The sequence below is a fragment of the Coffea eugenioides genome, chromosome 4 (assembly GCF_003713205.1).
Source record: "Coffea eugenioides isolate CCC68of chromosome 4, Ceug_1.0, whole genome shotgun sequence".
Taxonomy (NCBI): Eukaryota; Viridiplantae; Streptophyta; class Magnoliopsida; order Gentianales; family Rubiaceae; genus Coffea; species Coffea eugenioides.
In genome coordinates, this window is record NC_040038.1 from 6,401,490 (window position 1) to 6,426,289 (window position 24,800).

Below are 24,800 nucleotides of genomic sequence, written 5' to 3' on the forward strand. Positions count from 1 at the left end.
ATAGAGAGAGAGAGAGAGAGACAGAGAGAGACAGAGAGAGAGAGATCATCCTTTATTTTTAAACCCTATAAAAAGTGTCAACTTTTCCATACTGATTCAAACCTCAGGAGACTGAGAAGGGCCAAGGGGACTGGCAATTCTCTTCCAATAACTAAGACGGAAAAGCACAAAACATTCAACTGGCAATGATTCTAAAATGAAGTTTCTAACTGTCCTTCTCAATTTGTCTCTCTTTGAGCCTCTTGTTTTTCTCCCTGCTAAGAAGAAAAAGTAAGGAAGCAAGCAACAAAATGCACAGTTCAACAAAAGCATAACCCCCCAAAAGAGGAAAAAGAAAGATCACAATAATACTTGAGAGGAAGTTCTGTAAATTTAAATATCAAGCACAACACGCCTATGTGGATATAAAGGCATACAAATTCACATCACACAGGAAACACTAAGCAATAGTGTAGGGAAAAAATAAAAAGAAATAAAAAGCCATTACACAGGAGTGCGAGACAAAAGAGAATCAAAAGATTCAATCCAATCATAGCAACACTAGGAGGTAGCAAGAAGATACATACAGATATGAGAGATCGCTTGAGGTTCAAAATTTTAGTCAAATGCATGAGCCACTAGGGGCCAGTTACCAAATGTGCCACCTGGGCAGGAGGGGAGAGCATGGTGACAAAGCATTTTCTTTTACTTTTTGAGTTGCAAGAGTATCCAACGGTTATAGTGCAAACAGCATGTTACACAACTGGATATAGTGAGAAATACAGAATGTCTGGATATCAGATTGTTCGTACTTTAGTCAGTCGACCAGAAAAAGTTGTAAATTAGACACAACCAGGAAAAGAAAACTCCTGAAAAGGAACCCCAAGACAAATGAAGGAACACTCTATTTTTTCATAGACATGGTCAACTGGTTCACAAGCAATGCATACTGCTCTGAAAAGAAAACATAACAACAACAGCAGCAGCAGCAGCAGCCACCTAGCATAAGCTAAAGGGATAATTTCAGAAACCTCCCCTGAGGTTTTTGTCAGTTGCACTTGCCTCCCCTCAACTTCTAAAAATATCACCTACCTCCCTTGGCTGGGAACTGGGACCCACTGCTGACATAAGTTGCTGCATAATGACTCTTATACCCTTAATATTTGCACTGAATAACATACGTAATTTAGATAAAATATTTTTAGGACTAAATTTGAAAATAAAAGAAGAAAACCAGAGTCTTGAACGAGAAGAGAGGAATTGGCGCCAAAGCAATACTTCCAATCGCGCCATAATCTGACAATTATGTAGTCTTGTCATATATCTCCTTTATATTACTCACATCTTTACTATTGTGTTGAGAGTTGAGAGAAAGAAAGATTTCTGGAAGGAAGGTTTGAGACATAAAGTTGTGAGACAATCAATTTTTCCTTGAATCACTGCTAATCTTCACAGCAACAGAGGTTAGAAATTTCGATTACTATGCTTTTACAAGGCATTTTCCATAAACTATTTTTATGATCATACTTAGTTCATGTTGTTTAGGTTAGTTTACCATGAAAACTTTGAGTTTTAGATTCTGATGATGATAACGTTATGCTTGTTTAGATTTAGTTATGCATGAAAGTTTTGAGTTTTTGGTTGTGATGATGAAAATATAATGTTTGTTATGTCAATAAATATCATCTACATCAAATAAGTTATTCTTTAACAAATAAACTACAGAGCAACTGATTTGTGCAGATCATGACAGATTTTCTCTAGTCGGTAGTAAAAGCAAAATAATGTTGTGACATTATAGAACTAATGAATGGAGTTTTGTAGTTTTCATGTGAATAAAGGGCTCTTTTAAGTGATATAAGTAGTTTTGCAGCAATAAAGTGACAAGGATGAAACTACTATAGCTTGGAAGAGGCACGTTGTTCTACTCTACGTATAGTAGTTACATGATTTCTAAGATTGCTAAGCTTATGTGTTGCTTCGATAATGCTTATCAGGTGATATTTCTTTGAGTATTTCATGTATGTTCAGATGCTCTTCATGTGTGTCATGTTTGTTCAAGTTACCAAGTGTAGTACTAGGTGTACACCAGTTTAAGAATGAAGCCTTATTAAGTAATTCATTTGATATTGACAAAATCTGAGTTTTTGAGAATGATCTTTCTAAAATCTCTCATTTACTGAAATCTCTTATTAAGTGTGTTCATGCTGTATTAGTCTTTGATTACCAATATCTTAATGTTGAAATTACAGGATGGAACTCTTGCTGCTCATGATATTGTTGTCCACTACATGGGGAAGAAAACTAGAATTTCCAATGTAGATCCTCAAAGATATTCTTACATGCAACCATTGAATGATGTTTTTGAGCAGGCATTGAGTGACATGCCTGAGAATGTGAATCTATTGCTGCACATGAGACATGGAATTCCAAAAGCTATAGGTAGCATGGATATCATTGATGATCAATCTGTGAAGGAAATGTTCAAAGTTCATAAGAGTGAACTTGTAATCAATTTGTTTGTCCTTGACATGGATATTATACCTAATGAGGTTGGTAACAATTTAAATGGTCAATCTTTCCAAGAGAACTTGGGAATTAATAATAATGCTGGAAGACAGATTCAGTACTTTCAAAATTCTGGGGATGATGATGAGTATTATCATTCCTGTTCTGATGAGTCATGGAAACATCATTTGGGCAGTGATAAAGAAGATGGCTCAGATGATGATCGAGTGTCCCTTGCATCCAGTGACAGCAGTGACTTAAACTTTTCTGATTTTGAGGAAAATGAGGATGATGATATTGTTGCAGATTCTGATTCTGATTCTGAATCTGAGAAAATTCCTGATCCTATAAAAGAAGTCATGAAGTTTCTACATATAAGTTTCTTTTGTGTTTTCCAGAGAGGAAGAACTTCTCAAATGGTTGGTCCTTCTACTGGTAAAAGTTCCAAAATAGGAAAGGGAAATGCTTCTGCTAATGCACAATCAGCCTCTGCAGCTAATACCAATCAGAATTCACAAACTCAAGCCTCTGTAAGCATTGAAGCTATTACCAATATGGACAGTCAAAGTCTTACCAATAGTTTCAGCATGAGATTCTGAGTAATCTTGAAAGTTACCTCTTCCAACTGATGGAATTATTACATATGAGAGCACTATTAACTCTTATTATATTACTTACTAAAACTCAATGTAACTTTTGTTGGGTTGTGCTTCGTGGATGCCATCTCAAATTTGCTGCCTACTCATTACCTTTGGACATGCACTTGGAACTATGTTAGCAGTATGCAATCCTCACCATCTAATTGCAATAGTACACTTAGATGGTGTTTTGTGCAGGTTTGGATTGCAATAGCTAGTACTTATCATATGATGTTGGATTCTGGATTTTGCACAATATATTATGTGGCTTCTTATCTACTTTTGGTTTTGTTGGTATTTAAATTTTTCATGCATTAATCATTTTGCATTCAATCACATTCTTGGATGACAATGATAATAGCTGCATTGAATCACCACTCTTGGAGCCGTACGAATTTTTGGATGACAACTTTCACATGCTTCTTCATTTTCACGAACACCCCCACACTTTTCGATTTTGTATCCCTACCACCCAATTACTTAAAACATTTATTAAAATAACATGTTGTAGGAAATAAAAAGGGCATTTGTGGGATTAAATTTCTTTCTCTTTCTTGATACTAGTATTTTAATCCACCTTTTTCTGATTTGGGCTGACAAGTTACTCAAGTTTCTCAAATAAGGGAGGTAAGTGATATTTTCAGAAGTTGAGGAGAGGCAAGTGCAACTGACAAAAACCTCAGGGGAGGTTTCTGAAATTATCCCTAAGCTAAATGATACAGAAAAAAGAGAGTGCCCCCACACAGAAGTTTTCAATTCTTCTATGCTTATTTACACAGAATGCAGAAGCAAAATCGAGTCTTTCGCATACTAACAATTTCTGAAAACAAAAAAATGGGCAAAGCACAGAAAAACCAACCGGGAAATGTGCTTGTCAATGATACCGGGTAACATCCATCCAACTGCCATCGCAATACCAGCAAGAACAGCTGTTTGATTTATACAGAAATAAGAAAAAGTAAGAGGCAAAAATCCAAAAGAAAAAAAAATTACTTGCCTACTCTGTGCTAAGTGATACTAACGGTATCAATGTTTGAACAACAATAAGACGTGAGCTGAAGAGGGAGAGGGAGGTGGAAGACGAACTTACGTCTACGGATGATAAAGTTAGGCAAATCATGCAGGCTGCAAGACAACAAAAACAAAAATAAAAGAAAAAGTAGGATCCAGGCTCAATCAAGTAATAAACCAAAATAAGAAATCAACTAAGAGAAATAGACCACATCGAAGCTTCATAATTTACGGCTAGAGAATGAATTCGCCTACACGAACTTACAGCTTCTTCTTCAGGTAATCCATAGTCTTCGTCGTTGTCCCAAATCCAAACCCTGCCCTATAATCTACTCTGATTCTCTCGCTCGCTCGCTCTCTTCTTAGGGATCTGCAATTTCAATGTACAGTTAGGGCACCAAACCACATACTTGTAGCCTCGTGGTACCATAGGCCATTTTTGTTTTTTGCACTTTTACTCCTAAACTTTGTTTGTTGACACTTTACTCCTGTTTGATGTTTTAAGGTAGAAGTGTCCAGCAATGTTTTAAAACCCAGACCGTCAAGCGAACCGGGGAAATGAAAGGGTCGAGATTCAATCGATCGGACCGATTCAACCCCCGTTCAATAAATAAATAAATAATATATATATATATTATTAATGAGCTCCTGGGGCTGACCTTTTTATTAATGAGCTCTAATGAGTTTTGCAGTCCTGATTCCTGTTAAGTAGTACAAGTAGAACTGCTCCTGGGGATGACCTTTTTATTAATGAGCTCTAATTAGTCAACAATAGATTTGGTTGTATACCTTTTAGAAACAGGAGGTCACGGAATGATTTAGTAGCAAGAGCCTAGCAAGGGACTTATATTATTTAATAAGTGGAGTAGCATTTGAGCTTCTATGAAATACACTAATGGTGGATTGTAGAAAAGATGGTTTGAAGAATATAAACTAAAAAGACAGAAACCGGATATGTATAAACATTTTGTCTTATAGACAGAAGCAGAAAAAGCTTTGGCTAAAGTAAGAAAAGAACCTTGCTGTACAGAAAATCAAATTCTGTTTCATCATAGAATCTTTGTGTCACTGCACTTTGGTTAATAAAGTTTTCTAATTATAGGATTAAGTGTTTACCTATAACAGCTAAAGATTGAAAGACTGGCAACTATGATAAATGGTAGTATGAGATTATTATTGAAAGAGTCATGGTTATTATATCTATGTTAACCTGTTATATTAACCTGACAAGACAAACAAGAAGATCTGTTCAACAACTGAAAAGCATGTTTTGGAAGCTTCTGTCAAATTCTCACTTCACTTCACCAAGTAACCAAACGTGTCAAAAATTTATCCCAATTCGCCAAATGGAAGTACTTGAAGCAAGGGAAACTTTCTACATGCTTCAATATCAAATTATAATACAACTCCACAATGACATGGTTATCAATTACTGAATTAAGTGACAGAAGGGACCATATGATAGCTGATAGGCTGTCCAATGGAAAGACCGAGGACTTTTTTTTCTTTTTTTTCAATCCAGTTTTCAAATAATACCAAAAGAAAAAGACTTTTACTGAGGCCGTTGGTGGAATTTAGCAATGAAGTACTGGGAATTTAGCAGTTTAGTACCAACATCTGGTACCTGACCACCAATTAATTGACATTTTTGATTGTCGGCCAAAAACATTAACAGGGAGTCTACCTCCCAATTAAGTTTTGACTTCACCAGCGGCGCAACTCAACAACAGTGCAACCAAATTATCTACCGAGTAAAAAAAAAAAAGGAAATTGCAGGACAAACAGACGGATAGCTTATCTAATTTAAGGACAAACCAAAAAAAAAAAAAATTGATTTAGGCGGATCAGCTTATAATATAATCATTTAGCTGCTGCTGCAATGACAAGTTAATAAGGATCATATGCCCAAAAATTACAGCAGTACATATACATTATACAGATGGCCGAGGGGACGGAAGGGCAACCAAAACCCAGTAATCAACAACGAAAGGGAAAAAAAGAGAAAAAGGATAAACAAACCTGGTATAAGCTGAGATGGGTAGCAGCTGAGAAATGAAGTGGCGGCGAAGAGTGTCATGAAGCGGCGAAGGCTATGAACCAGCGAAGATGAATTGAGTTGAAGCGAAACCAGTGAAAGCGGCGGAAGAGGGCCGAGGGGACGGAAGGTTATGAACCGGCGAAGGCTACAAACCCAGTTACCAAACGTGAAGCGGTAAAGATGAAAGGAAAAAAAAGGGATAAAGGGACAACCAAAACCCAGCTGAGATGAATTGATGGGTAGCAGCTGAGAAATAAGAATCGAAACAAATGAATTGAGCTGAAGCGACGAAGATTGAAGCGGCGGCGAAGATTGAGGCGGCGAAGCGAAGAGTGTCGTAAAGGCTGAAGACTGAAGACTGAACTGATGATTGAAGAAGTGAAGATTAGGTTTAGACAATTGCGTTGAAAATTCGGTCAAAAATTGGAGAACCGCGGTTCACGGGTTGAACCGATTTAACGATTTTTACGGTTTTCTACAATTTTGACCGGCTCTTGGTCCAGGTCAACAAAGGTTATGAATCGGGCCGGACACATGCCCGGTTCGAGGTCGAACCGGCCGGTCCGATCCGGTTTGAAAACATTGGTACCCAGTCCGATATTTTAGGATAAATAAAAGTGTCTCTTGCATATTAATTATTTTTTTATTACTTTTCTTTACCCTTTTTTCCCCTAATAATGAGGGGATGGAAATTAAGAAGTGAAGAGGAGCATGGGATTTGTTCTTTTTTGTCTTTTTTTTCTTGTTCTCTTTTCTTTCTTGCGACCACCACCAGCAACTTCCCCATCTTTTACGATTATTAATTATATAATATTTTTAATGTACTTGAATTTATTCTTTTTTTCATCTTTTTTACACTTAATTTTTTGAGGTAATAATAACCAATATATATATATATATATATATATATATAAGCCACACGAAAAACATACTTCGTCTAGTATTCAAATTATTTAGATACAGAGCTTATAATTAATAATTTATTAACAGAGTGACAAATAATAAGACCAAAATAAAAATAAGAAAAAAAATATTGGTGGCACTCTGTCATTTTTTAGCCATACTGTTCTTGAAACTTTTACTCATTTGAGAGGACTCGTACTTTTTTTAAAAATTTTAATTACCATCTTATAAAAATTAGTTATTCGTGACTTAATTAAGAACAAGGGTACTTTTGTTAATTTCGCAAAATCGAAAGGTTCACTGGAATTCTTCTAATAACGAAAAGAGAGGTCCACTGACATTTCCTAACCATACACATAGCAACAAAATGATAAATAAAATTACTAGTTCTTTGTTTATTCGATTTTTTTTTTTTGTTGCAACGATACAGTCTAATCGACGGGAAACCTGTAGGAGGAAACCACTTGAAAATAACAATCACAATTAAATGATAAGTATATGGTGGGAAGTAAGAGTTGAACCCTTGACCTTTCACCCCACCAAGATTTTAGACCAACAGGCTAACAGGTTGTTATCCCAGTGTCTAATATACTTGTGTTTGTAAAATTGCAACAAATACGACCAATAAAATGACACTAGGATGGCTAGCACGATTGAATTGAATTGAATTAAAGACTAGAGAAGTAAAGCCGTCAAGATTTTTTATGCTTAAGTTTTAAATCAGCTGTTCATACTGTTCAAATAGGCTATTAGAAGCATCTGTTTGGATTAACTATTTTTTGGGGTGTTTTTAAAAAATTTTACTGTAACAGAGTTTTTAGAGTATATTTTAGAATATTTTTATAATATATTTTGAAATATTTAAGAGTAGTAGAGTTTTTAAAATATATTTTGAGATATTTTTTGAATATTAAAAAAATTTTAAATTATTTTTTAGAGTACCTTTTAAAGTAATTTTTAAAAATGTTGAAAAACTAGTGGATCCAGACAGATTATAAGCATGCAGCTAAGGACTGAGGAGCGAGTAAATTTTTTGAGTCATTTCATTTTGGTTCTCTCCAATGACACGAAAAATGTTTGTGTTTTATTCTGAAAGCCATTCACTACTAATTTAAGATTCCTTTACATTGAGAATTTCATTGATCAGCAACGACGGTGCACTCAAAGGAATGTACTCGTTCCAATTACATCAGTAGCTAGCATTAGTGTTGTTACACAATATGTTCCCAACAAATCATCAGCAAGGAAGGAACACATCCAACGAAATCCCAATTTTGCCTACTTAAAGGTATCCTTCTCCAGTTTGCAACTACGTCCTTACAACAGGCAAGAACAGCAGAAACAGGAATGTGCTGAAATATTACTTAGCTCCGTATGGATTAAGTTCTAGTTCATTGTTTCCCTTTTTATCTGAGAAACCATCCAAAATTATTTTGTTCCATAAACAAGTAAGGTTTAATAGAACAAGCTCGATTAAAGAAAGAGGAGGAGGAGGAGGAGGGGGAGAATCAGGCATTCCTCTTCTGCAGATGAAACAAGAATTGATGGCATAATGAGATTAACTATTACTTCGCTAATAATGAGCATCAGGTACTGAAAGGATCGTGAGTCGAAAAGAATTGTGAACATTAAAAAAAATAAATATATCAATTCTTGTTGGATTGTCAGATGAATAAAAATCAAGAAAAATTCAAAATAGCACCGGAAATGGAGGAGCGGAGTTGCAAGCAGCCACTCCAAGTAATCCTGCCAGAAGAGAAGCAACACAATACATCTTCCCATTATGATTAGCCTACTTCTTTGCTCTTTGAGATACTCTCCTACAACTTTACATCGACATCTTTTCTTACAAGAACTTCCATTGAATGAAGCACTGTCCATCTTCATATACTTTTCACCCGCAAAGTTCTTCCTCTAGGCACTATATATAAATATAATAGAGCAATTCTGCACTTTATAATTGAAATTCTAAAGAAGAAAAGATGGAGTGCCGAGTGCCTCAATCCACAATTGAACATCAAGGAAGATCACAATCCCCCTCTTATGGAGGATAAATTCACTTTGGGCCCAACATCTACTCGTTTACTGGACCCGCATTTTTTTTCAAGTTCTTCCCCCTTCTTCATTGATTGAAAGTCGTAAAGCTGATCCTGTATAGACTAATAATACATAGATTCAATCTGCCTGACCAAATTTACATACACATGTACTGAACATTTTATGAAACAACTTGGTAAATAAAGCGGCAAGAGTTACTCTGAAACAACTGAACAAGTGACTTGCCCTCAATAATGATAAATACAAAAGGAATTACGTTAGAAACTCCAAATCTATGCGTCTCTAATATATCTCTATGTTACTGTGTATATTGCTGAACAGGGATTTGACTGCCACCCAAAGTGCAACCAGTTGGGACTTACCCATGTTGCCTTCGCAGATGATCTCTTTATCTTATCAGCAGCCACCACCAGGTCATTTCATCTCATTAAGGAGACTATGGAGGAATTGAGGAGTTTGACAAGACTTAAACCAAATCTGCAAAAAAAGTGAAGTTTTTTTATGCTGGCATTGAAGAGAGTATTCAGCTAAGCCTGAACTCTATTATCCAGATGTCCGGTGGAAGACTGCCGGTCAGGTATTTAGGCCTTTGTGGAGTGTTTGCCTTTGTTCAATAAATTGCGGCAGAAGACAAGTAGTTGGGCCAATGAAAAAAATCAGCCATGGAGGAAGACTGCAAGTTATTAAATCTGCACTTGCTGGTGTTCAAATATATTGGTCGAGTCGAGTGCATTTATTCCGCCGCCTAAAGAGAGTCATTAGAAGAAGAAGAATAGAAAGCTTATATATATAGTATCTTCCTTTCTCTGGTCGGGTGAAATAAAGCAGCAGTATGGAGCCAAAGTTAGCTGGAAGGATATATCATATATGTAAGCCAAAAGAAAAAGGAGGTGGGCTGGGTGTGCATGACTTGACTCTATGGAATCAATGTTTGGTCCTCAAGTTAAGCGGATATGGAATATTTGAGCCAAGAAGGATACATTATGGGTGAAGTGGGTACGCATAGCATAATTCAGCTTAAATCATCATCAGACTGCTCTTGGAGTTGGGGGAAACTTTTAAAGCTGAGAACGATAGTTCAAGGCTTCATCAAACAGGTGGTTGGAAATGGTCAAGATACCAACTTCTGGAATGACCAATGGCATCCATTATACTTGCACTTTTCTGAGAACTTGCTTACTGGATTCAATCTGTCAAAATTGGACTCTGGTTTGCTTTGCAAAAACTCAGACCAGTTTCACCTGAAGTCACCTGGTACAAACTGGGATTGATAGATGTCGTAGAACAGCCTTGGCTGTCTCAAATTACTGCATCTGGAAAGCGAGAAATGGAGTGATTTTCCAGCAAGAAACGGCATCCTCTGTGAGAAATAATAGTTGCTCAAATTATTAACACTATCAGGCATGTTGGTGCTTCGTGGGGACAGGCACCAAAAACCCATGACAACTGGAGATTGATTGCAGAGTGGGGAATCCCGGTAGTATGTTTTGATAGATAGTGAAGTATGTATGGACAAGACAGGATCAGTAAGAGTACATAGCTAATGTAAAGATGGCCTTGATTCTTTCTATGAATAGAAATTGAACAGTTTTGCTCTCAAAAAAAAAAAAAGAAAAAAAAAAAGAGAGAGAGAGAGGTAGATATAACTCAATATGAATGGACTTTCCGGTCCATCATCTCAACCCGAGTGTAAATTTTCACCTTGCACATTCCATTTCTACTGCTTTGTTTCCACCACCCCTTTGTTTCAAAAATGGGTTTTTGAAAGTAAAAATTCAAGTCCTGAGAGGTAATTTCGTATAATGCTGTAAATGTTTTAAATGTGTTAGATTTACTCTTATTATATTCAGTACATCAAAAGCAAAACAAAACATAAAAGCTGATACAAAATGAAAACAAAATATAAAAGGTTGATTTTAAGGCAAATAATTCTAACATTTTGAATATGGAGGAAACAAGATTACCCAATGTTGAAGTCTACTGCTAACAATTTGTTACAATGATTCACAAATCCCTTGGTTTATACACGTTTTTGTATCTTTTCTGCTACTAAAGTTAAGCACTTGATAACAGGTTTGAATATGTGATTAAAACAAGATTATTAGTAACGATTTATTAAAGCACTCCCATACCCGGTACCTTCTTTATGAGGTTTTGAGCATAAAGAAATAAGAGAAGAAAAAGAACTCTTTAGCAAATAATGGGTTAATTCCACTTTGTCCCCCCAAACTTTGGACGATTACCCACTTTAGTCCCTAAACTTCAAAATGGGACACTTAAGTCCCTAAACTTATAAATATCTCCCAATTAAGGAAAATTATTAACAGAATCTTGAATGCCGTGGTGGTAGAAGTGTCCCATTTTATAAGAGTTTAGGGATTTAAGTGTCCCATTTTATAAGTTTAGGGACTTAAATGTCTCAATTTATAAGTTTAGGGACTTAAATGTTCCAATTTATAAGTTTAAGGATTTAAGTGTCCTATTTTGAAGTTTAGGGACTAAAGTGGATAATCGTCCAAAATTTGGGGGGATAAAGTGGAATTAACCCGCAAATAATTGAAGTTTAACAAGCTAGAAAGATTAAGCAAGAAACAAAGTTTAAGGTGTAGCTAGCTCTATAACGACTCTATCAATTCAACATATATCCCTTCAATCAATTTAATCTTCAACCCATTTGATTTGAGTATTTACATCATGACGCCATATGCCCGTCTTTCCCGATGTTGTGTAGCATGAAGAAATTTTTTTTAATTTACTTGGAATACTATACTCATATTTTGCTTTGACATCCCTTCAATCCATTTAAACTTCAATTCATTTGTTTTGAATCTTCACACATGAGGACATATACCGCCTTTCCCAATGTTGTATAACACGAAGAAATTTTTTGAACTTACTTCGAATACTATACTCGTATTTTGCTTTGACATGTGAATTATAAATTTGAAGTAATTTACTTGAATTTTTAACTTAAAAGTTAAGTAATAATAGGAGTGTCGATATAGTGATTTTTTTTGGATAAGTGGGAGGTCTTGAATTCAGACCTCCTACTTACAATTACGGGTGTTCATATTTCAGAAAAAAATCTAAAAATCAGCCGATCTAATTTAAATAGAATTTTCGAACAACGGAATTCAAAAAAATTGAAATATAATATTCGGTAAAATGGTTTGGGAACAGATATTAAAAATATATTACTGAATTACCGATTACCAACCAAATTATTAAATTATTTATAATATTATATTATATATTTATTTATTACTAAATATAAGATTAAATCTTAATCCTATTACTAAATACTAATTTGTAATTACTAATTAGCTAACTTAATTATAATTATATTTGGAATACAAATTTTGATGGAAGTTGGCATGTTGGACTTTAGTTTGACAATTAAATCTAGAATTCTTGTTCATTTCAATGTTGTTTAAGAATTGAGATTATGAGCTAGGGTTTAGGATTATAAACCCCTTTTTTTTTGGCATATCATGTTTGTTTGAATTAAGTTGATTGAATTTTATTAAAAAATTCATGGGATATTATTTTGTTACAACAATTTTTTAGAAAAAAAATTAAAATATTTTAATTCACTATTGACATTTTTTATTTTAGATATTAACGAATTACTGATTTTTCGATCTAATTTACCAAACTAAAGTTTGAAAGATAATCAAATATTGGTCTTAAACAATCAAGTCCTTAAAAACTGGAATTTTTTTTTAATCAAATTCAGGATTACTGGCCGATAGACATCCCTACTTATAATTCCTGTCATTTTATTACCTCACTCAACCCTCCCCCTATCAATATAGTCTTCAATTTATTTTAATGGAAATTTTATGTGACTAAAATTGGCCCTTTCTCCAATCAAAATGGAATTAAATTGCTATTTTTAATTCACTTAAAATGTTAATTAACAGCTTTTTCAATTAAATATCCTTTATGCATTTGCAAAAATTGTTAAAGATAACTTAGATGAGAGACAAATATGTTTTGGCAAAATCATAACTCAAGAAGGACCAAATTCGTATTCTCTCTCTCTCTCTGTCCGGTTTTTTTTTTTTGGTAAGGTAAAAAAAAAAGAATTATTAAGATAAAAAATAAAAGGGTTTAAGAATAGAAGGGTTAAAGGGATAAGGATTTCATTTCAATTTCCCCCAAATTTTAGCAGATCATTTCTTTTCTCTTCATCAATGGCGTCTTCACTCTCAAGGACACTTTGCCGTAGACTTCTTCTCTCAAACCCCAGATCAAAGCCCTCGACTTTCTCTTATTCCTTCTGCTCAAAAAGCTTTTCTTTTGTGGACGCCTCCTCAGAGTCGGACGAACCCTCCACTGTCAATTCGGCCCATTCCGATGCTGAGTCAGCGGCCCCCTCTTCATTTTCTGTTTCTTCCTCAGACTCAACTAAGCAGCAGCGCGTCATTCGGAGTCGTCCCCTCGAAAATGGGTTGGATGTTGGCATTTACAAGGTCCAATTTTTGCTGAACATTTCTGAATTTGTTTTTTTTTTTGGAATTTATTGTCATGGTAATAACTGTTAGAATAGAGTTTCAAAGTTTAATTTGTTTTTACATGTCGACAGTAATCTTGTCTTCTTGTTTTTTCTGTAATGTATAAAAATTGTTGTGCGTTTTTGGTGGGGTTACTTTGCACAAAATTTTGTTAGACAGGATGAAATTCTTATTAGTTTATAATGAAAATTACTAGCAGGTCACAGATTAGAATTTTATTAGGATCTGACTGAAAGTTTGTGTCAGGGCAAGATTGAACTTTTATTATGTTCTAGCTGATATTTTTTGTTTGTTTATACGGGGAAATTTTGAAATTTTTTTTTTTGTTTCTTTTCAAATTTGGCGTGTGATTCCCCCCGCCCCCCCCCCCACATTGATCAGGAGTTTAGTTTGTAAGGGAATTTTTTTTGAAAAAAGCTTATAAAATGTTCTTTTGAATTCTTCGGATTAAGAGGAATTTTGCATGTACAAAACGAAGCTGATTTGCATCCGTAACTCTATGATGTATGTGGAACAGGCTGTATTGATTGGTCTGGTGGGGCAGGCTCCTCTTCAGAAGAAGTTAAGGAATGGGAAGGCAGTCACTATGCTGTCACTTGGGACAGGTGGGATTCGGAACAATAGGAGGCCATTTGATAATGAGGAGCCTAGAGAATTTGCAGATAGGTGTGCAGTTCAATGGCACAGGGTTGCAGTTTACCCTGAGAGGTTAGGAGCGCTAACTGTGAAGCATGCTGTACCAGGGTGAGCCTGTTTGGATTTATTTAGGCTTCTGTGATTGACATTTTGCAAAGGTTATGGCTCTTAAGTGTTGAAATTCTAAAAGTTATTGCATATAACATGTCAAACTCTTGTGTATACTAACATGAACTTTTAATTCAATTGAAAGAGGTGAAAAGAGACTTAGAATCCAAATTAATGAACCTTGGATTATGTCCTGCGTTCTGCTGGTTTCTGAGAAATGACAATCTCATAATTGGGAATTTAATACTAAAGTGAGTCAGTTCTGTAGATTACTTGGCAGACCACCAAATTAGATGGTTTATGTTGCGGTTCAAGAATTTCACTTTTTTTTTTTTCAATTTGTTGGTGTTTGTACACCAAATCCTGCTCCGTAAGTCTTACCCCTTTAGTTGTACTATTTGTATTGATACAAACTGGTGGTCCTTGGGCATTGTTACTATGTTTAATCAGTCTACTTTCTTATCATAGTTGATTTATTAAAGATTGTAGCCTATGGAGATATACATTGGCTGTTTTTCTCTGTTCTCTCTCTCTCTCTCTCTGTTTCTTTCTACTGAGTTAGCTTTGAGCACGATTCGCCCTGCACTTATACTCATCAGCATGCACTGTTCTTCACTTAACAACCATGAGCATCCCTTGCTCCCACGTGTTAGTGCATCAATCAATTGCTCACTTTCTTTTGAGTTATGGTTATATCCTTAATGTTATTGATGTTTGCATCACCTCACAGATCAGTCTTGTACGTGGAAGGAAATCTGGAGACTAAGATATTTAATGATCCGATAACTGGTCTAGTTCGACGTATACGAGAGATTGCAATACGCCGAAATGGTAAGTTTATCACCGTGTTCCCACATACTATCGTAATTGCACTGTTGTTAGTTATAGTGCTTGTCTCCAGAAACAAGAAACTATGTTTATTGAAGGTACAGTATCAATTCAATCTGTTTTATTTTCTGATTTCGTGTTGGTGAACTACATATTTCTGTACTTATATTGATGCTGTTTTTTCAGCTATTTGCCGCTCGGTGATTTTTTTTTTAAAGATGTTTGAAAGAAATTTTATGTATGTTAGACTATGGTGTCTCATCTCTTATGATGCCAAAATATGAAGGCATTTGGTCACTTGAAAACCTGGCTAGACTGTTTGCATGACTGCTTAATGAATAGGATATACAGTATCTGTTAACAGATACAAATGGAGCACTCCAATTTTGCTTTTCAATTGATCTATTCCTATAAAGTTACATGTATTAAGCTTGTTCTGTCAATGAATTTTTGGAAGTTTCATTTAGTACCCAAAAAAAAAATGGTGAAACACTGATAATATGGTGAACTCTGGTTATGTGGGTCTTGTAGGTCGGCTGGTGTTTTTGGGACAAGGAAGTGATAACCAGAAACCATCACAAGGAGATCTGAGAAGTGTTGGCTATTATTAAAGCGAATCAAGTGTGAAAGCAATGGGAGGCTCTTTGAGAGAGTATTTTAAATCACTCTTGTAATTATGTTTTAGCATTGCTGAGGGAGGAGATTTGGGAGGGCCAGATCAAGTCTGATTAAGAAATTGCACTATTTGTCTTGCTTATCTTGATGTCCCTTTCTGAAGTAGTCCGTGGTTGTTAGTGGGAGAATATATTCCCAGTATTGCTTCTGGTTGCGTTTGATAGCCAGTTTACTTGTTAGTTGGAAAAGTACTTCTCTGCTCTCTCATTTATTGATGCTGGTATTTCTTATGCTCATAGATCGTTTAACCGTGTTATTCCGCAAATCAATAGGTATATTCTTGCAATAATCTGTTGGTTTTACTTCCAGGAGGGAGAGAAGTGGTGAATGTGGTAGAGACATTAGAATGGTAGAAGAAAGCAATGATGTCTGGAACTAATTTACGAAGGGGGAGCCATTCTTTCTGCTGTACTTGCTGTTCCTTGTGTGTTATGTGCTACACATTGTTGGGGAGATGGAGACTCTTATTTAGCAGTATACCTGGCAATGGAGTAATCTTGTTGTGATATCAATTCATTGTCATATTTTAGCTCGATAGTAGACTGGATTCTAATAATCAGATCCAAATGAAGTTTGAGTTCTAGTTTCATGAATGGACGATAGGCAAGCGCACAAGTATTTGGAATTCAGGTGTTCAGTTTTTCGAGCCAGCTTTAATGGCATTCGTGTTCTATAATTGCACTCAATTCCCACATCGCCTGCGAGCAGAAAAGCCAAGCAGGTTATATTTGCTCTTCGGGCAGCAACTAACGTCCCTTCGGGGACATCCGATAAAATTGGAACGATACAGAGAAGATTAGCATGGCCCCTGCGCAAGGATGACACGCACAAATCGAGAAATGGTCCAAATTTTTTTGGGCTTTCTCCTGCTGATTTTGGTCCAAATTTTTTTGGCTATTTTACAGTGAGTGTTAAACTCAATGACCCGGCTTTTCTGTGATGATTGTGGGCTATGTTGCATTGTGTGTCAAATATTCCGCGACTTTGGACTGCTCTGTTCAGCGTCAGTCTTTGCACTTGCGAAATTCAGCTATTTTTGCTTTTCTTTTTCTTTTTTTTTTTCCTGGCAAAAATCCAGTTTTGCCTTAATCAATAGAAAGACTTATTAAATCTTACTGTCGATGTAAGAGTTGTACTGATAAGCGAGTCGTAAAAACTCTTGTAAGCGATTTATGATATCATAAGCCTGCTTTGACTCGTGATGGTAATCGAAGGTGAATTCATTCAAATTTTTTATTGTCAAAAAAAAAAAACTTGGTATGGCTCAAGTCCAAAGAAGAAAGAAAGTTATCCGATGGATCCTTAAATTTACGGGTTCATCACGACCTCGAGTTTGGACTAAAAAGTAGGAACCAGTTAGACTATTATGCCATCAAAAACAGTACATATAAAATATCTGCAGCAACCCCCTGGTTCTTTAAGAACCGCGTGTTACATGTATTACAGCAGGTAGAACTTAATTTTTATTCAATGAATGCAAAAATCGTTAATAAAGTTTTTTGCAACTTATATTTGGCTTTATTAGTTATTTTTTTTCCTGAGCAGATCGCGTTATTATCCTAAAAGGGACAAGCAAAAATATCACTTGTCATGTGCTTCAGTTATTGTGAATGGCACTCCATTTACTCTGCAATTTTTGCAAAATCACTTTAACAAAATGGACTATCATTAGCAATAGCTGAAGTGGCAATAGCAGTAATTATCCCACTGCAAATTTGAAAGTCCTCATGTAATTTTCATTAAGCAAAAACTTGATTTCCTTTAATTGGGCCACATTCTGGTGGTCTATTGCTTCCGAGTTCAGAAAAGTCGGCAAAACTAGATGGCCCAATAGGAAAGAGCTTCCTGGCTTATGGCTTGGTTTCTCCTTTCCTTATCCACAAAATCAGTCTCTATGGAGGAGAAAACAGACATATCATGATTTATGAAAGTTATTGGAGAAACACCAGCAGAAACAGAGCTAGAATACAACCGAATCAAATGTGGTCAAATCAGAAACTGATGCAGTACTCACCCCAGTTACTTCAACCCCCAGCACTACCTCCTTCGCAAACTCAAACCACAAGTATCAAGCAATGCTGTAAAGTCTCACGCAGAGAACTTGCAATTTGTACCAACTCATCTTTGCTATTACTCTTAGGCTCACAGACGGTGGAGCCATTGCACCATTCAAGAGCAAGAGCGGAGGAAATTGAGGATACAAGTAAAGAAACTGAACAACTTGTGGAAAGTGAGGAAAATGAAGTTCCTAGGAACACTGAACTTGTGGAAAGTGAGGTTGCTCCTCGAAACACCGAACAACCAGTCGAAAGTGAGGATGATCCTCAAAAAACTGAACAACTTGCCCCAGAAGACGATTCAAAGAAAACTGCAGATCCCTGTGGAGAACAAAATCCAACCCAGAGGGCATTTCTTGAAGTGTCAATTGATGGAGTGCCTGCTGGTAGAATTGTGATCGGGCTATACGGTGACAGTGTTCCATTTGGTGCAGCCCGATTTAGTGATCTTGCCAGTGGTGCAGCGGGCATTAGTTATAGAAGAAAAGAATTTGTTAAGATCACGCCAAACTATGTCCAACATAGTGGAGTGAGATCATATGGTGTTGATGCTGAGCTTGCAAGGAAGGCTGGAAGCAATTTGGCTGCTGACAGACTCACAGATGAATGGGAGAAGCAGTATGCGGCTTGTCCAGGGACAAAGAATTTGGCCAAAAGCATTGGCATTGTAGTGAGGGATCCTTCAAAACCACCACCCAAGTTGAAATTGATTGCACGCAAAGGGAAGCTAGAGATTGATCAAGAACAGGTGGGAGCGGATCCTAATGGGACAGAATTTGTCATTGCTATTAAAGACTCGCCTGAACTAGATGCATCAGCATTAGTGATTGGAAGAGTATTGGAAGGAATGGACGTTGTTGAGAAGATTGGCCAAGTGAAGACAGTACAGGAGAATACCAGTTCTCCCTATTTCAGGTACCTGTTGTACTCTCTCTGCCTAACAATACCAACATGACATTACATAGTTGAGCAACTCTATGCACACACAATAGGACAAATAACATACAGCAAATGATCATTTTCCAAGATACAATTTGAAATTAACATTTCTTCTTTATGAATTGCCCAACAGGGTAGCAAAGTTGATAGGAGACAAAAGGGCTGTTGTAGCAGAGAGAGGCTTTAATCGACCATACTCAAAGGTGTTGATTACCAATTGTGGGTTGATAAAATGAATGAAGCCCCTATAGATCACTTATTTCCATTTTGTAATAGAGGACAAGATTGTGCGGGGAAATTCTTTCACATTGATGATTCTCAGTAAATTTTTGTGCTGTCATAAATTGGAGTTATGCATACATGGACAGTACAGCTGCAATCGCAACAAGCTGAAAATAATGAAAAGCTATTACACTCATCCTTAAAAGGAAATCTTTAAATTCAAGTAGGCAAGAAAAACTAGAAAAGCTAAGTATGCATACGTGAGTGTGCTTTCCTGTTAGCTCTGCAATCTCACAATCATTTGACATGCTGCAAAGTCAACACTATCCCAGGCACTAGCTCGCATGAGTATGCTTCGTTCTTTTTACAGGTGGGGAACTGAAAAGCTGTCTGATTGAAGCAATTGGATCATCCACCTATATCAAAGAGAGGACATAAGAATGCATTTGACACTTATATATTTACAAAGGAGGAAGCCAAGTAGACAGAGAAAATTAAATAGGCTAAGACTGCGGCTACAAGACAAAGAATTCACCCAACAAGCATTTCAGTTTGGAACCGTATCTCAAATGGGTTTAGGTAAAATTTTACATTCTAGGCTGAATCATTTGAGACTAAGATGAAAACTGGGTGCAGCAACTAAGAAGCAAATTGATACAGATGCTGTACGTGATGCTCTTATTATCTTGGATCACAACATTGAAATGATAGTAACTAGCTATTCCAAGTGTTATGCATACTCATATACTGTACAAGGTGAACCAAGTAGCATAAAATTCTATGATTAGGAGCATAATTCAAGATGCTTGTTTAGCTACAGCAGATTGAAGAGTACCAACCAGAAAAATACATGTACCAGTAAACCAAAATTGCAGACCACGATAAACACCAAATGCGAACTATACTCTCTAATTTTGGCATACATATTGTAATTACTGCTGCTATTGTAACACTTCGTCATTTACCTCAATTAAGGAAGATGGTGGATTTTCAGCAAAGGACTCCGAGAATTCTTTATGGCGTTGTAAAGCAGACAGAGTTTGTTTCCATCCAGGAGTAGAATTACCAATGGATGCAATCCACGGACAAAAAAGTTTGTGCTGCCTGATCGGATCGAACTCCATCGAGTTGTGCAGTGATTCTTGTTCTGGATTCCTTCCTGTAGAACAGCAGATAAAAAGCTTACCAATATTTTTCAGACTAAGAACTAACCTCTGAACCCTTTAGAAGTAGACCAGATAAAATATCAGTAACTACTTTTTTTACATCAATTGCTAGACAGTCAAAATAACATGAAAGTAGGAAATGGGTAAGAACCTTTACAGTGTATTATATATGTTAACATACCAGGACACATATCATGCTTCACATATAGTATGATGTTATATGCATCTGGGAAAACACCATTCAATATCATAAAATGTTCAAGCTTGATATGACAATTTCTCTTAATTAATGGGTACAGAAGCAAAAATCATAGAAAGACCAGAAAAGAAGACACACTATTTTTTTCTTTGTCAAGGTAAAAGTTCAGAACATGAGACACTGCAAAAAACAAAGATAGCTCTTTTACCCAAACTAGTGTGAGGAACATTGCTGTCTCCAGCCAGCCCTCCAGACTCCCCAGCCTGCCCTCCAGACTCCACAGCATTGTTACTTTCCTTATCACCTGGCAAGTTGTCATTTTTGCATGTGGCAGTCTCAACGACCATCCCAACATTATTTTTGACATTACAGCTGGAAAATTCCCCAATTTGTGACCTGTTACAGTCCTCAACTACAGAATCAACTGTCTCGGCACTACCCACATTTTTTACTAGCATGTCAGCACTACCCAAACCTCCTCCTACAACCTCCATGTTTTCAAGTTGTTTTTCATTATTGGAAACTGGTTCACCAACTTGATCATTTGCCTGTTGCGATGTATTCCCTTCCACCAATGCCATTTCTTGGTCTTTACCGACCATATAGTTGGTGGAAAATCGAGCTCTCAAATTCCGTCCAATCAGAGGCAAAGATATAGTCGCTCTATAATTTTGCTTTGCAGGTGGAGGACCACCAGCAATTGTCAAATTCAAAGTACATGTTTTCTCATTTGAAGATGTAGAAGCCGCAAAATCATTACGACCCTCATTGCTGGAAAAGGAGCTCCCAGGAGCACTATTCTTGGATTGGGGAGTATCATTTTGACCATCAACTTCAGTATATCCAACCAACCTCAGAAACTCTATAGGTTGTGGAACTGAAGAAAAAGCCCACAAACCAATACTAGCACCACAAAGCCTGCACTCAAAGACAACGGAATTGGGTTCATAGAGAACTCTCTCAGAAGCCTGAGAATCATTATCAGCCTCCAAAACCCCTTTAGCAGAGGAACAGATGACACTCAGATTAAGCTTATCAGAGGCTAGATGAGGTTGATTTGCCAAATTTACATTGTTGCTAGAATCTTCTTTTCCAACCTTGCAATCAACAATATAAGGTAATGAATGAAATTCCCAGCCAAAAAGACTGATTAGCTTTTGTGCCTGCAAAATACAATGTTCATGTTAATAAACATCATAAGATAGAAAATTCTAGAAGGTTAACCAACTAACATAATGTTAGTACCAATACAAATCATGGACCCGTTCAGTTCAAACCAAAAGCAAAAATCACACTGCTAACAAATACAAGAATCCGGGAATAGCACTATTATTAGCTGGTCAAGAAAGTGAAATTGAAACAAGCTCATGACAGATGACTCCAAAGGATCTGTCTGACTCTGTTTGTGTATGCATAAACACACATTAAATGGATAGCTTCTTAGCATTCCATCAAATATACAATTTAAACGAGCTTTGAGCTTCAAGATTGTAGATCGTAACAAAAAATAAATGTAACGGGCAGAAATTGATGAAGCAGCTAACAAATACTGGCATTAAAAGACAATCGAGCTGCTGAAAGTCATGCAAAATGGCTGAAGACTATTCTTTACAGTAAGATATTAAATATCCCTCTACAAGTGCATCACTTGCATACGTAATGTTTGAACCTGATAGTATGAAGCAGAAGATGCTGAAGGAGGGTTATTTATGAGACTTCTACTAGCATCAGCAGATTTATTCTTCTCCGCACCTGAACGTCCTCCAAAAAATTGCTCCAGCTGAGGGCTTCTTATGTAATCAATGGCGGAAGGTGAAATGATTGGGAGAGCTGAAAGCTGCAATAAAGCTGAACACCTTTTTTTATAGTCATCAACTAAAACAGCAGTTGGCTTCGGGGGAAACTCTGCAAGTTTTTCGTCACAGATATTGTCCACCCATGGGCAAAGTAGTTTGTGCCCAGTATCTAGCTTCAAACTGAATACCAAGGCTGCCTTCTCAACTGGTAATGAGTCACCAGGAACACAGTAGAAGAGAACCAAAAAAGAAAGAAAAGATATCAGAGAGAAACAAAGAAATGAGTTGCTTCACAAATCAGCTACAACATGAAGAATAATTTGCCCTCCACATAGCAGAATGGTAAAGAGAATCGTGCTTACCTTGTTGCTGTGTCCAAGACGATGGAGTAGAAAAAAGAAGACGTGCACCACATGATTCACAGGCAAGGGTATCCATATCCACATTGATCCAACCCCTCCTAGCGCAATTCACTGCACTAATCGTCTGATATTGATGGAGAGAATTAATTTTCTAATTCTGGCTTATCTTCCAGAGTTTGATGGAAAGAGAGAGACAATAAAGGCAAACAATACCAAGAAATATGTCTTACTTTCAAATGGAGAAAGGTCATATTTGTAAGAATTTAATCCAATTTACATACAAGAAGTTTGGAACTGCAACATAACCCATATCTTAAGTCCACTTAAATATTTATGGTACCAGATATTATCTCTCTACAAGCTGTACTTCAAATCCACCAGTACATCCATAGCTAAATGTACAAATATGCTAAAAGGATGTTTTGGTAAGTCTGGAAAATCTCACCTAATTTTCTGGACAAGTCTCTTTGAAAAGATGAACCACAGTGGATTCTAAATGTGGTGTATATATCGGTGATGTGGGAATGATGGAGTTTTACAAAATATAAATTTCTGGTTTCATGAATATGGAGAAAAATGGGTGCCAGAATGTATGATGTTATGAGCACCACAATGGCCACTAAAGGCAAACATCCAGGTTGAGACAATTTTGACAAATGATGCTATAATTATATGGCAAAGTGGATCAGCTTATGGAGCTTCTAGCATCTCATTAAAATAGGCAAGATTACTTTATGCTGTAACAATGAAATGTTGCCACGCCTCATTGATCTTCTTGTGGATATCTCATGGAAGTTTTATCAATTCTCAACTATCCGAAAAATTTTGTGTACTAGAATTGGAGTTATAACTTGGATCAGGAAAATTTAGACAAAACTTTAACAGCCAATGCCCATGATTGATATTTGACAAGAAAAGAATTAAGTCTTGCAATTTAGAACCAATCATCCAAAAAAAAAAAAAATCCAATTCCCATTGCAGAGAGCAGGCTCTGAGATTTGTACCCGTGGTTTAGCAAACCAAGTCATGGACTTGAAAGTAGACAACCTCCTAAATAGATCATCACGGTCCCATGGTCTGCAAGATGGAGCTTGTATTGAACCACTTGAACCGGATGACACCTGCATTTCCTCAGTTGGATTTAACCTCGATTTTGGACCAAGTATGCCCAATGCAGAGGATACATTCGGCCGTTTCTTGCCTTTCAACCACCGAACTCCATCAGCACTACTGTTTTAACCAATTTTGTCAAAAAAAAAAAAAAAAAAATCATTGGCAACAAGTTTCACTCACTCTGGTTGTAGCAGTCCAATTCTTATTGACAAACACAAACACACAAAAGAAATGCAAGATCAATTTCCTTGCTTGGAGCTATCCAATTCTTTTTGCTTGAAGCAAAAAAAAAAAAAATTTGAAATACATGCACGCACACAACAAACACACACAAAACACTCCCTTTAAAGGTACATTTTGGTATTTCAGGTAGAAACTTCTATTTTAACCACTCAAACACAGTCTCATACTCTACAAACAAGAAAAAATCAACCAAAGTTATACAATATTAATAATTAATATTTCGGCTTTATAGCGCTTATGCATCAACATTTCAGTTATCAGCCAAAATCATACAATATTAGTAACTAGTATTTCAGCCTTATAGCTTATGCATCAACATTTCAGTTCACAATAACTTCGAAATCCAAACAAGAAAAATTAAAATACAGAGAAAACAACGAAGTGACAACTTCAGCAGCTAAAGTTCACTTTCAACCAAAAGGGAAAAAAAAAAAAAAGAGTACATAAAAGAGCAATGAGAAGCCGTTGATAAAAAATTGTGAAAGAGTTATATAAAGAGAATTAACGAGGAAAGCTGAAGAAGAAGACCTGGTGGTGGTGGAAGCAGAGGAGCCGTTATTATTATGATGATTATTATCGCTATTATTAGGCTTGGATTTGGTGGTGGCGGTGGTCGGAGATTCCGGAAACAGCCTCTCTAATATTGCTTCGATTCTCTTTTGTGCCGCCATCTCTCCTTATTGCTAAATTTTTTGGCCTGAGAAAAAAAAGGCTCAAAAGAATCTGGACATAATAGAATTTACTTGGATTTTGAAGAGCTAAATATGGTAGTAAATTGCTCCGGCAGCGCGCCACCCCAAAGTG

The 24,800-nt window shown here is 36.4% G+C and overlaps 3 protein-coding genes, 1 long non-coding RNA gene and 1 other non-coding gene across 6 annotated transcripts; 3 read left to right on the forward strand and 2 right to left on the reverse strand.

The window, feature by feature from the left end:
• Positions 1 to 29: 29 nt before the first annotated feature.
• Positions 30 to 4,587, reverse strand: LOC113768596. 2 transcript variants are annotated; one of them, XR_003468090.1, is made up of 4 exons: positions 4,402 to 4,587; positions 4,216 to 4,250; positions 3,985 to 4,054; positions 30 to 254 (listed from the first exon to the last, which is right to left on the reverse strand). It is a non-coding gene; the product is annotated as an uncharacterized LOC113768596 (long non-coding RNA). The 2 variants fall into 2 exon arrangements; XR_003468091.1 differs by having other exon boundaries at positions 30 to 257.
• An 8,692-nt stretch (positions 4,588 to 13,279) lies between these two features.
• Positions 13,280 to 16,135, forward strand: LOC113768081 (single-stranded DNA-binding protein, mitochondrial-like). The gene is made up of 4 exons (XM_027312314.1): positions 13,280 to 13,610; positions 14,170 to 14,396; positions 15,127 to 15,227; positions 15,756 to 16,135. The coding sequence occupies exons 1-4, from the start codon at positions 13,332 to 13,334 to the stop codon at positions 15,833 to 15,835; spliced, it is 687 nt and encodes a 228-aa protein (XP_027168115.1). The 5' UTR covers positions 13,280 to 13,331; the 3' UTR covers positions 15,836 to 16,135.
• Positions 16,136 to 16,650: 515 nt separating this feature from the next.
• On the forward strand, positions 16,651 to 16,753 carry LOC113769680. The gene has a single exon (XR_003468229.1). It is a non-coding gene; the product is annotated as a U6 spliceosomal RNA (small nuclear RNA).
• A 1,073-nt stretch (positions 16,754 to 17,826) lies between these two features.
• On the forward strand, positions 17,827 to 19,235 carry LOC113768423 (peptidyl-prolyl cis-trans isomerase CYP26-2, chloroplastic). The gene is made up of 2 exons (XM_027312771.1): positions 17,827 to 18,871; positions 19,029 to 19,235. The coding sequence occupies exons 1-2, from the start codon at positions 17,880 to 17,882 to the stop codon at positions 19,129 to 19,131; spliced, it is 1,095 nt and encodes a 364-aa protein (XP_027168572.1). The 5' UTR covers positions 17,827 to 17,879; the 3' UTR covers positions 19,132 to 19,235.
• LOC113768422 lies at positions 19,184 to 24,766 on the reverse strand. The gene is made up of 7 exons (XM_027312770.1): positions 24,525 to 24,766; positions 23,645 to 23,870; positions 22,641 to 22,764; positions 22,152 to 22,483; positions 20,691 to 21,645; positions 20,083 to 20,276; positions 19,184 to 19,533 (listed from the first exon to the last, which is right to left on the reverse strand). Exons 1-7 carry the CDS (start codon positions 24,665 to 24,667, stop codon positions 19,453 to 19,455), a joined length of 2,055 nt encoding a protein of 684 aa, XP_027168571.1. The 5' UTR covers positions 24,668 to 24,766; the 3' UTR covers positions 19,184 to 19,452.
• Between the last annotated feature and the right edge of the window lie 34 nt (positions 24,767 to 24,800).

What these genes read in the sequence shown, in the direction of transcription:
- LOC113768081 (XM_027312314.1), top strand. Translation starts at nt 13,332, where the DNA reads ATGGCGTCTTCACTCTCAAGGACACTTTGCCGTAGACTTCTTCTCTCA. An exon ending in TGGATGTTGGCATTTACAAG is followed by an intron (nt 13,611 to 14,169) that starts GTCCAATTTTTG and finishes TATGTGGAACAG; the next exon opens with GCTGTATTGATTGGTCTGGT. An exon ending in GTGAAGCATGCTGTACCAGG is followed by an intron (nt 14,397 to 15,126) that starts GTGAGCCTGTTT and finishes ATCACCTCACAG; the next exon opens with ATCAGTCTTGTACGTGGAAG.
- LOC113768423 (XM_027312771.1), top strand. Translation starts at nt 17,880, where the DNA reads ATGTGGTCAAATCAGAAACTGATGCAGTACTCACCCCAGTTACTTCAA. An exon ending in ACCAGTTCTCCCTATTTCAG is followed by an intron (nt 18,872 to 19,028) that starts GTACCTGTTGTA and finishes ATTGCCCAACAG; the next exon opens with GGTAGCAAAGTTGATAGGAG.
- LOC113768422 (XM_027312770.1), bottom strand. Translation starts at nt 24,667, where the DNA reads ATGGCGGCACAAAAGAGAATCGAAGCAATATTAGAGAGGCTGTTTCCG. An exon ending in CTTCTGCTTCATACTATCAG is followed by an intron (nt 21,646 to 22,151) that starts GTTCAAACATTA and finishes TGTATTTTGCAG; the next exon opens with GCACAAAAGCTAATCAGTCT. An exon ending in CACCATCTTCCTTAATTGAG is followed by an intron (nt 19,534 to 20,082) that starts GTAAATGACGAA and finishes TCTTTGATATAG; the next exon opens with GTGGATGATCCAATTGCTTC.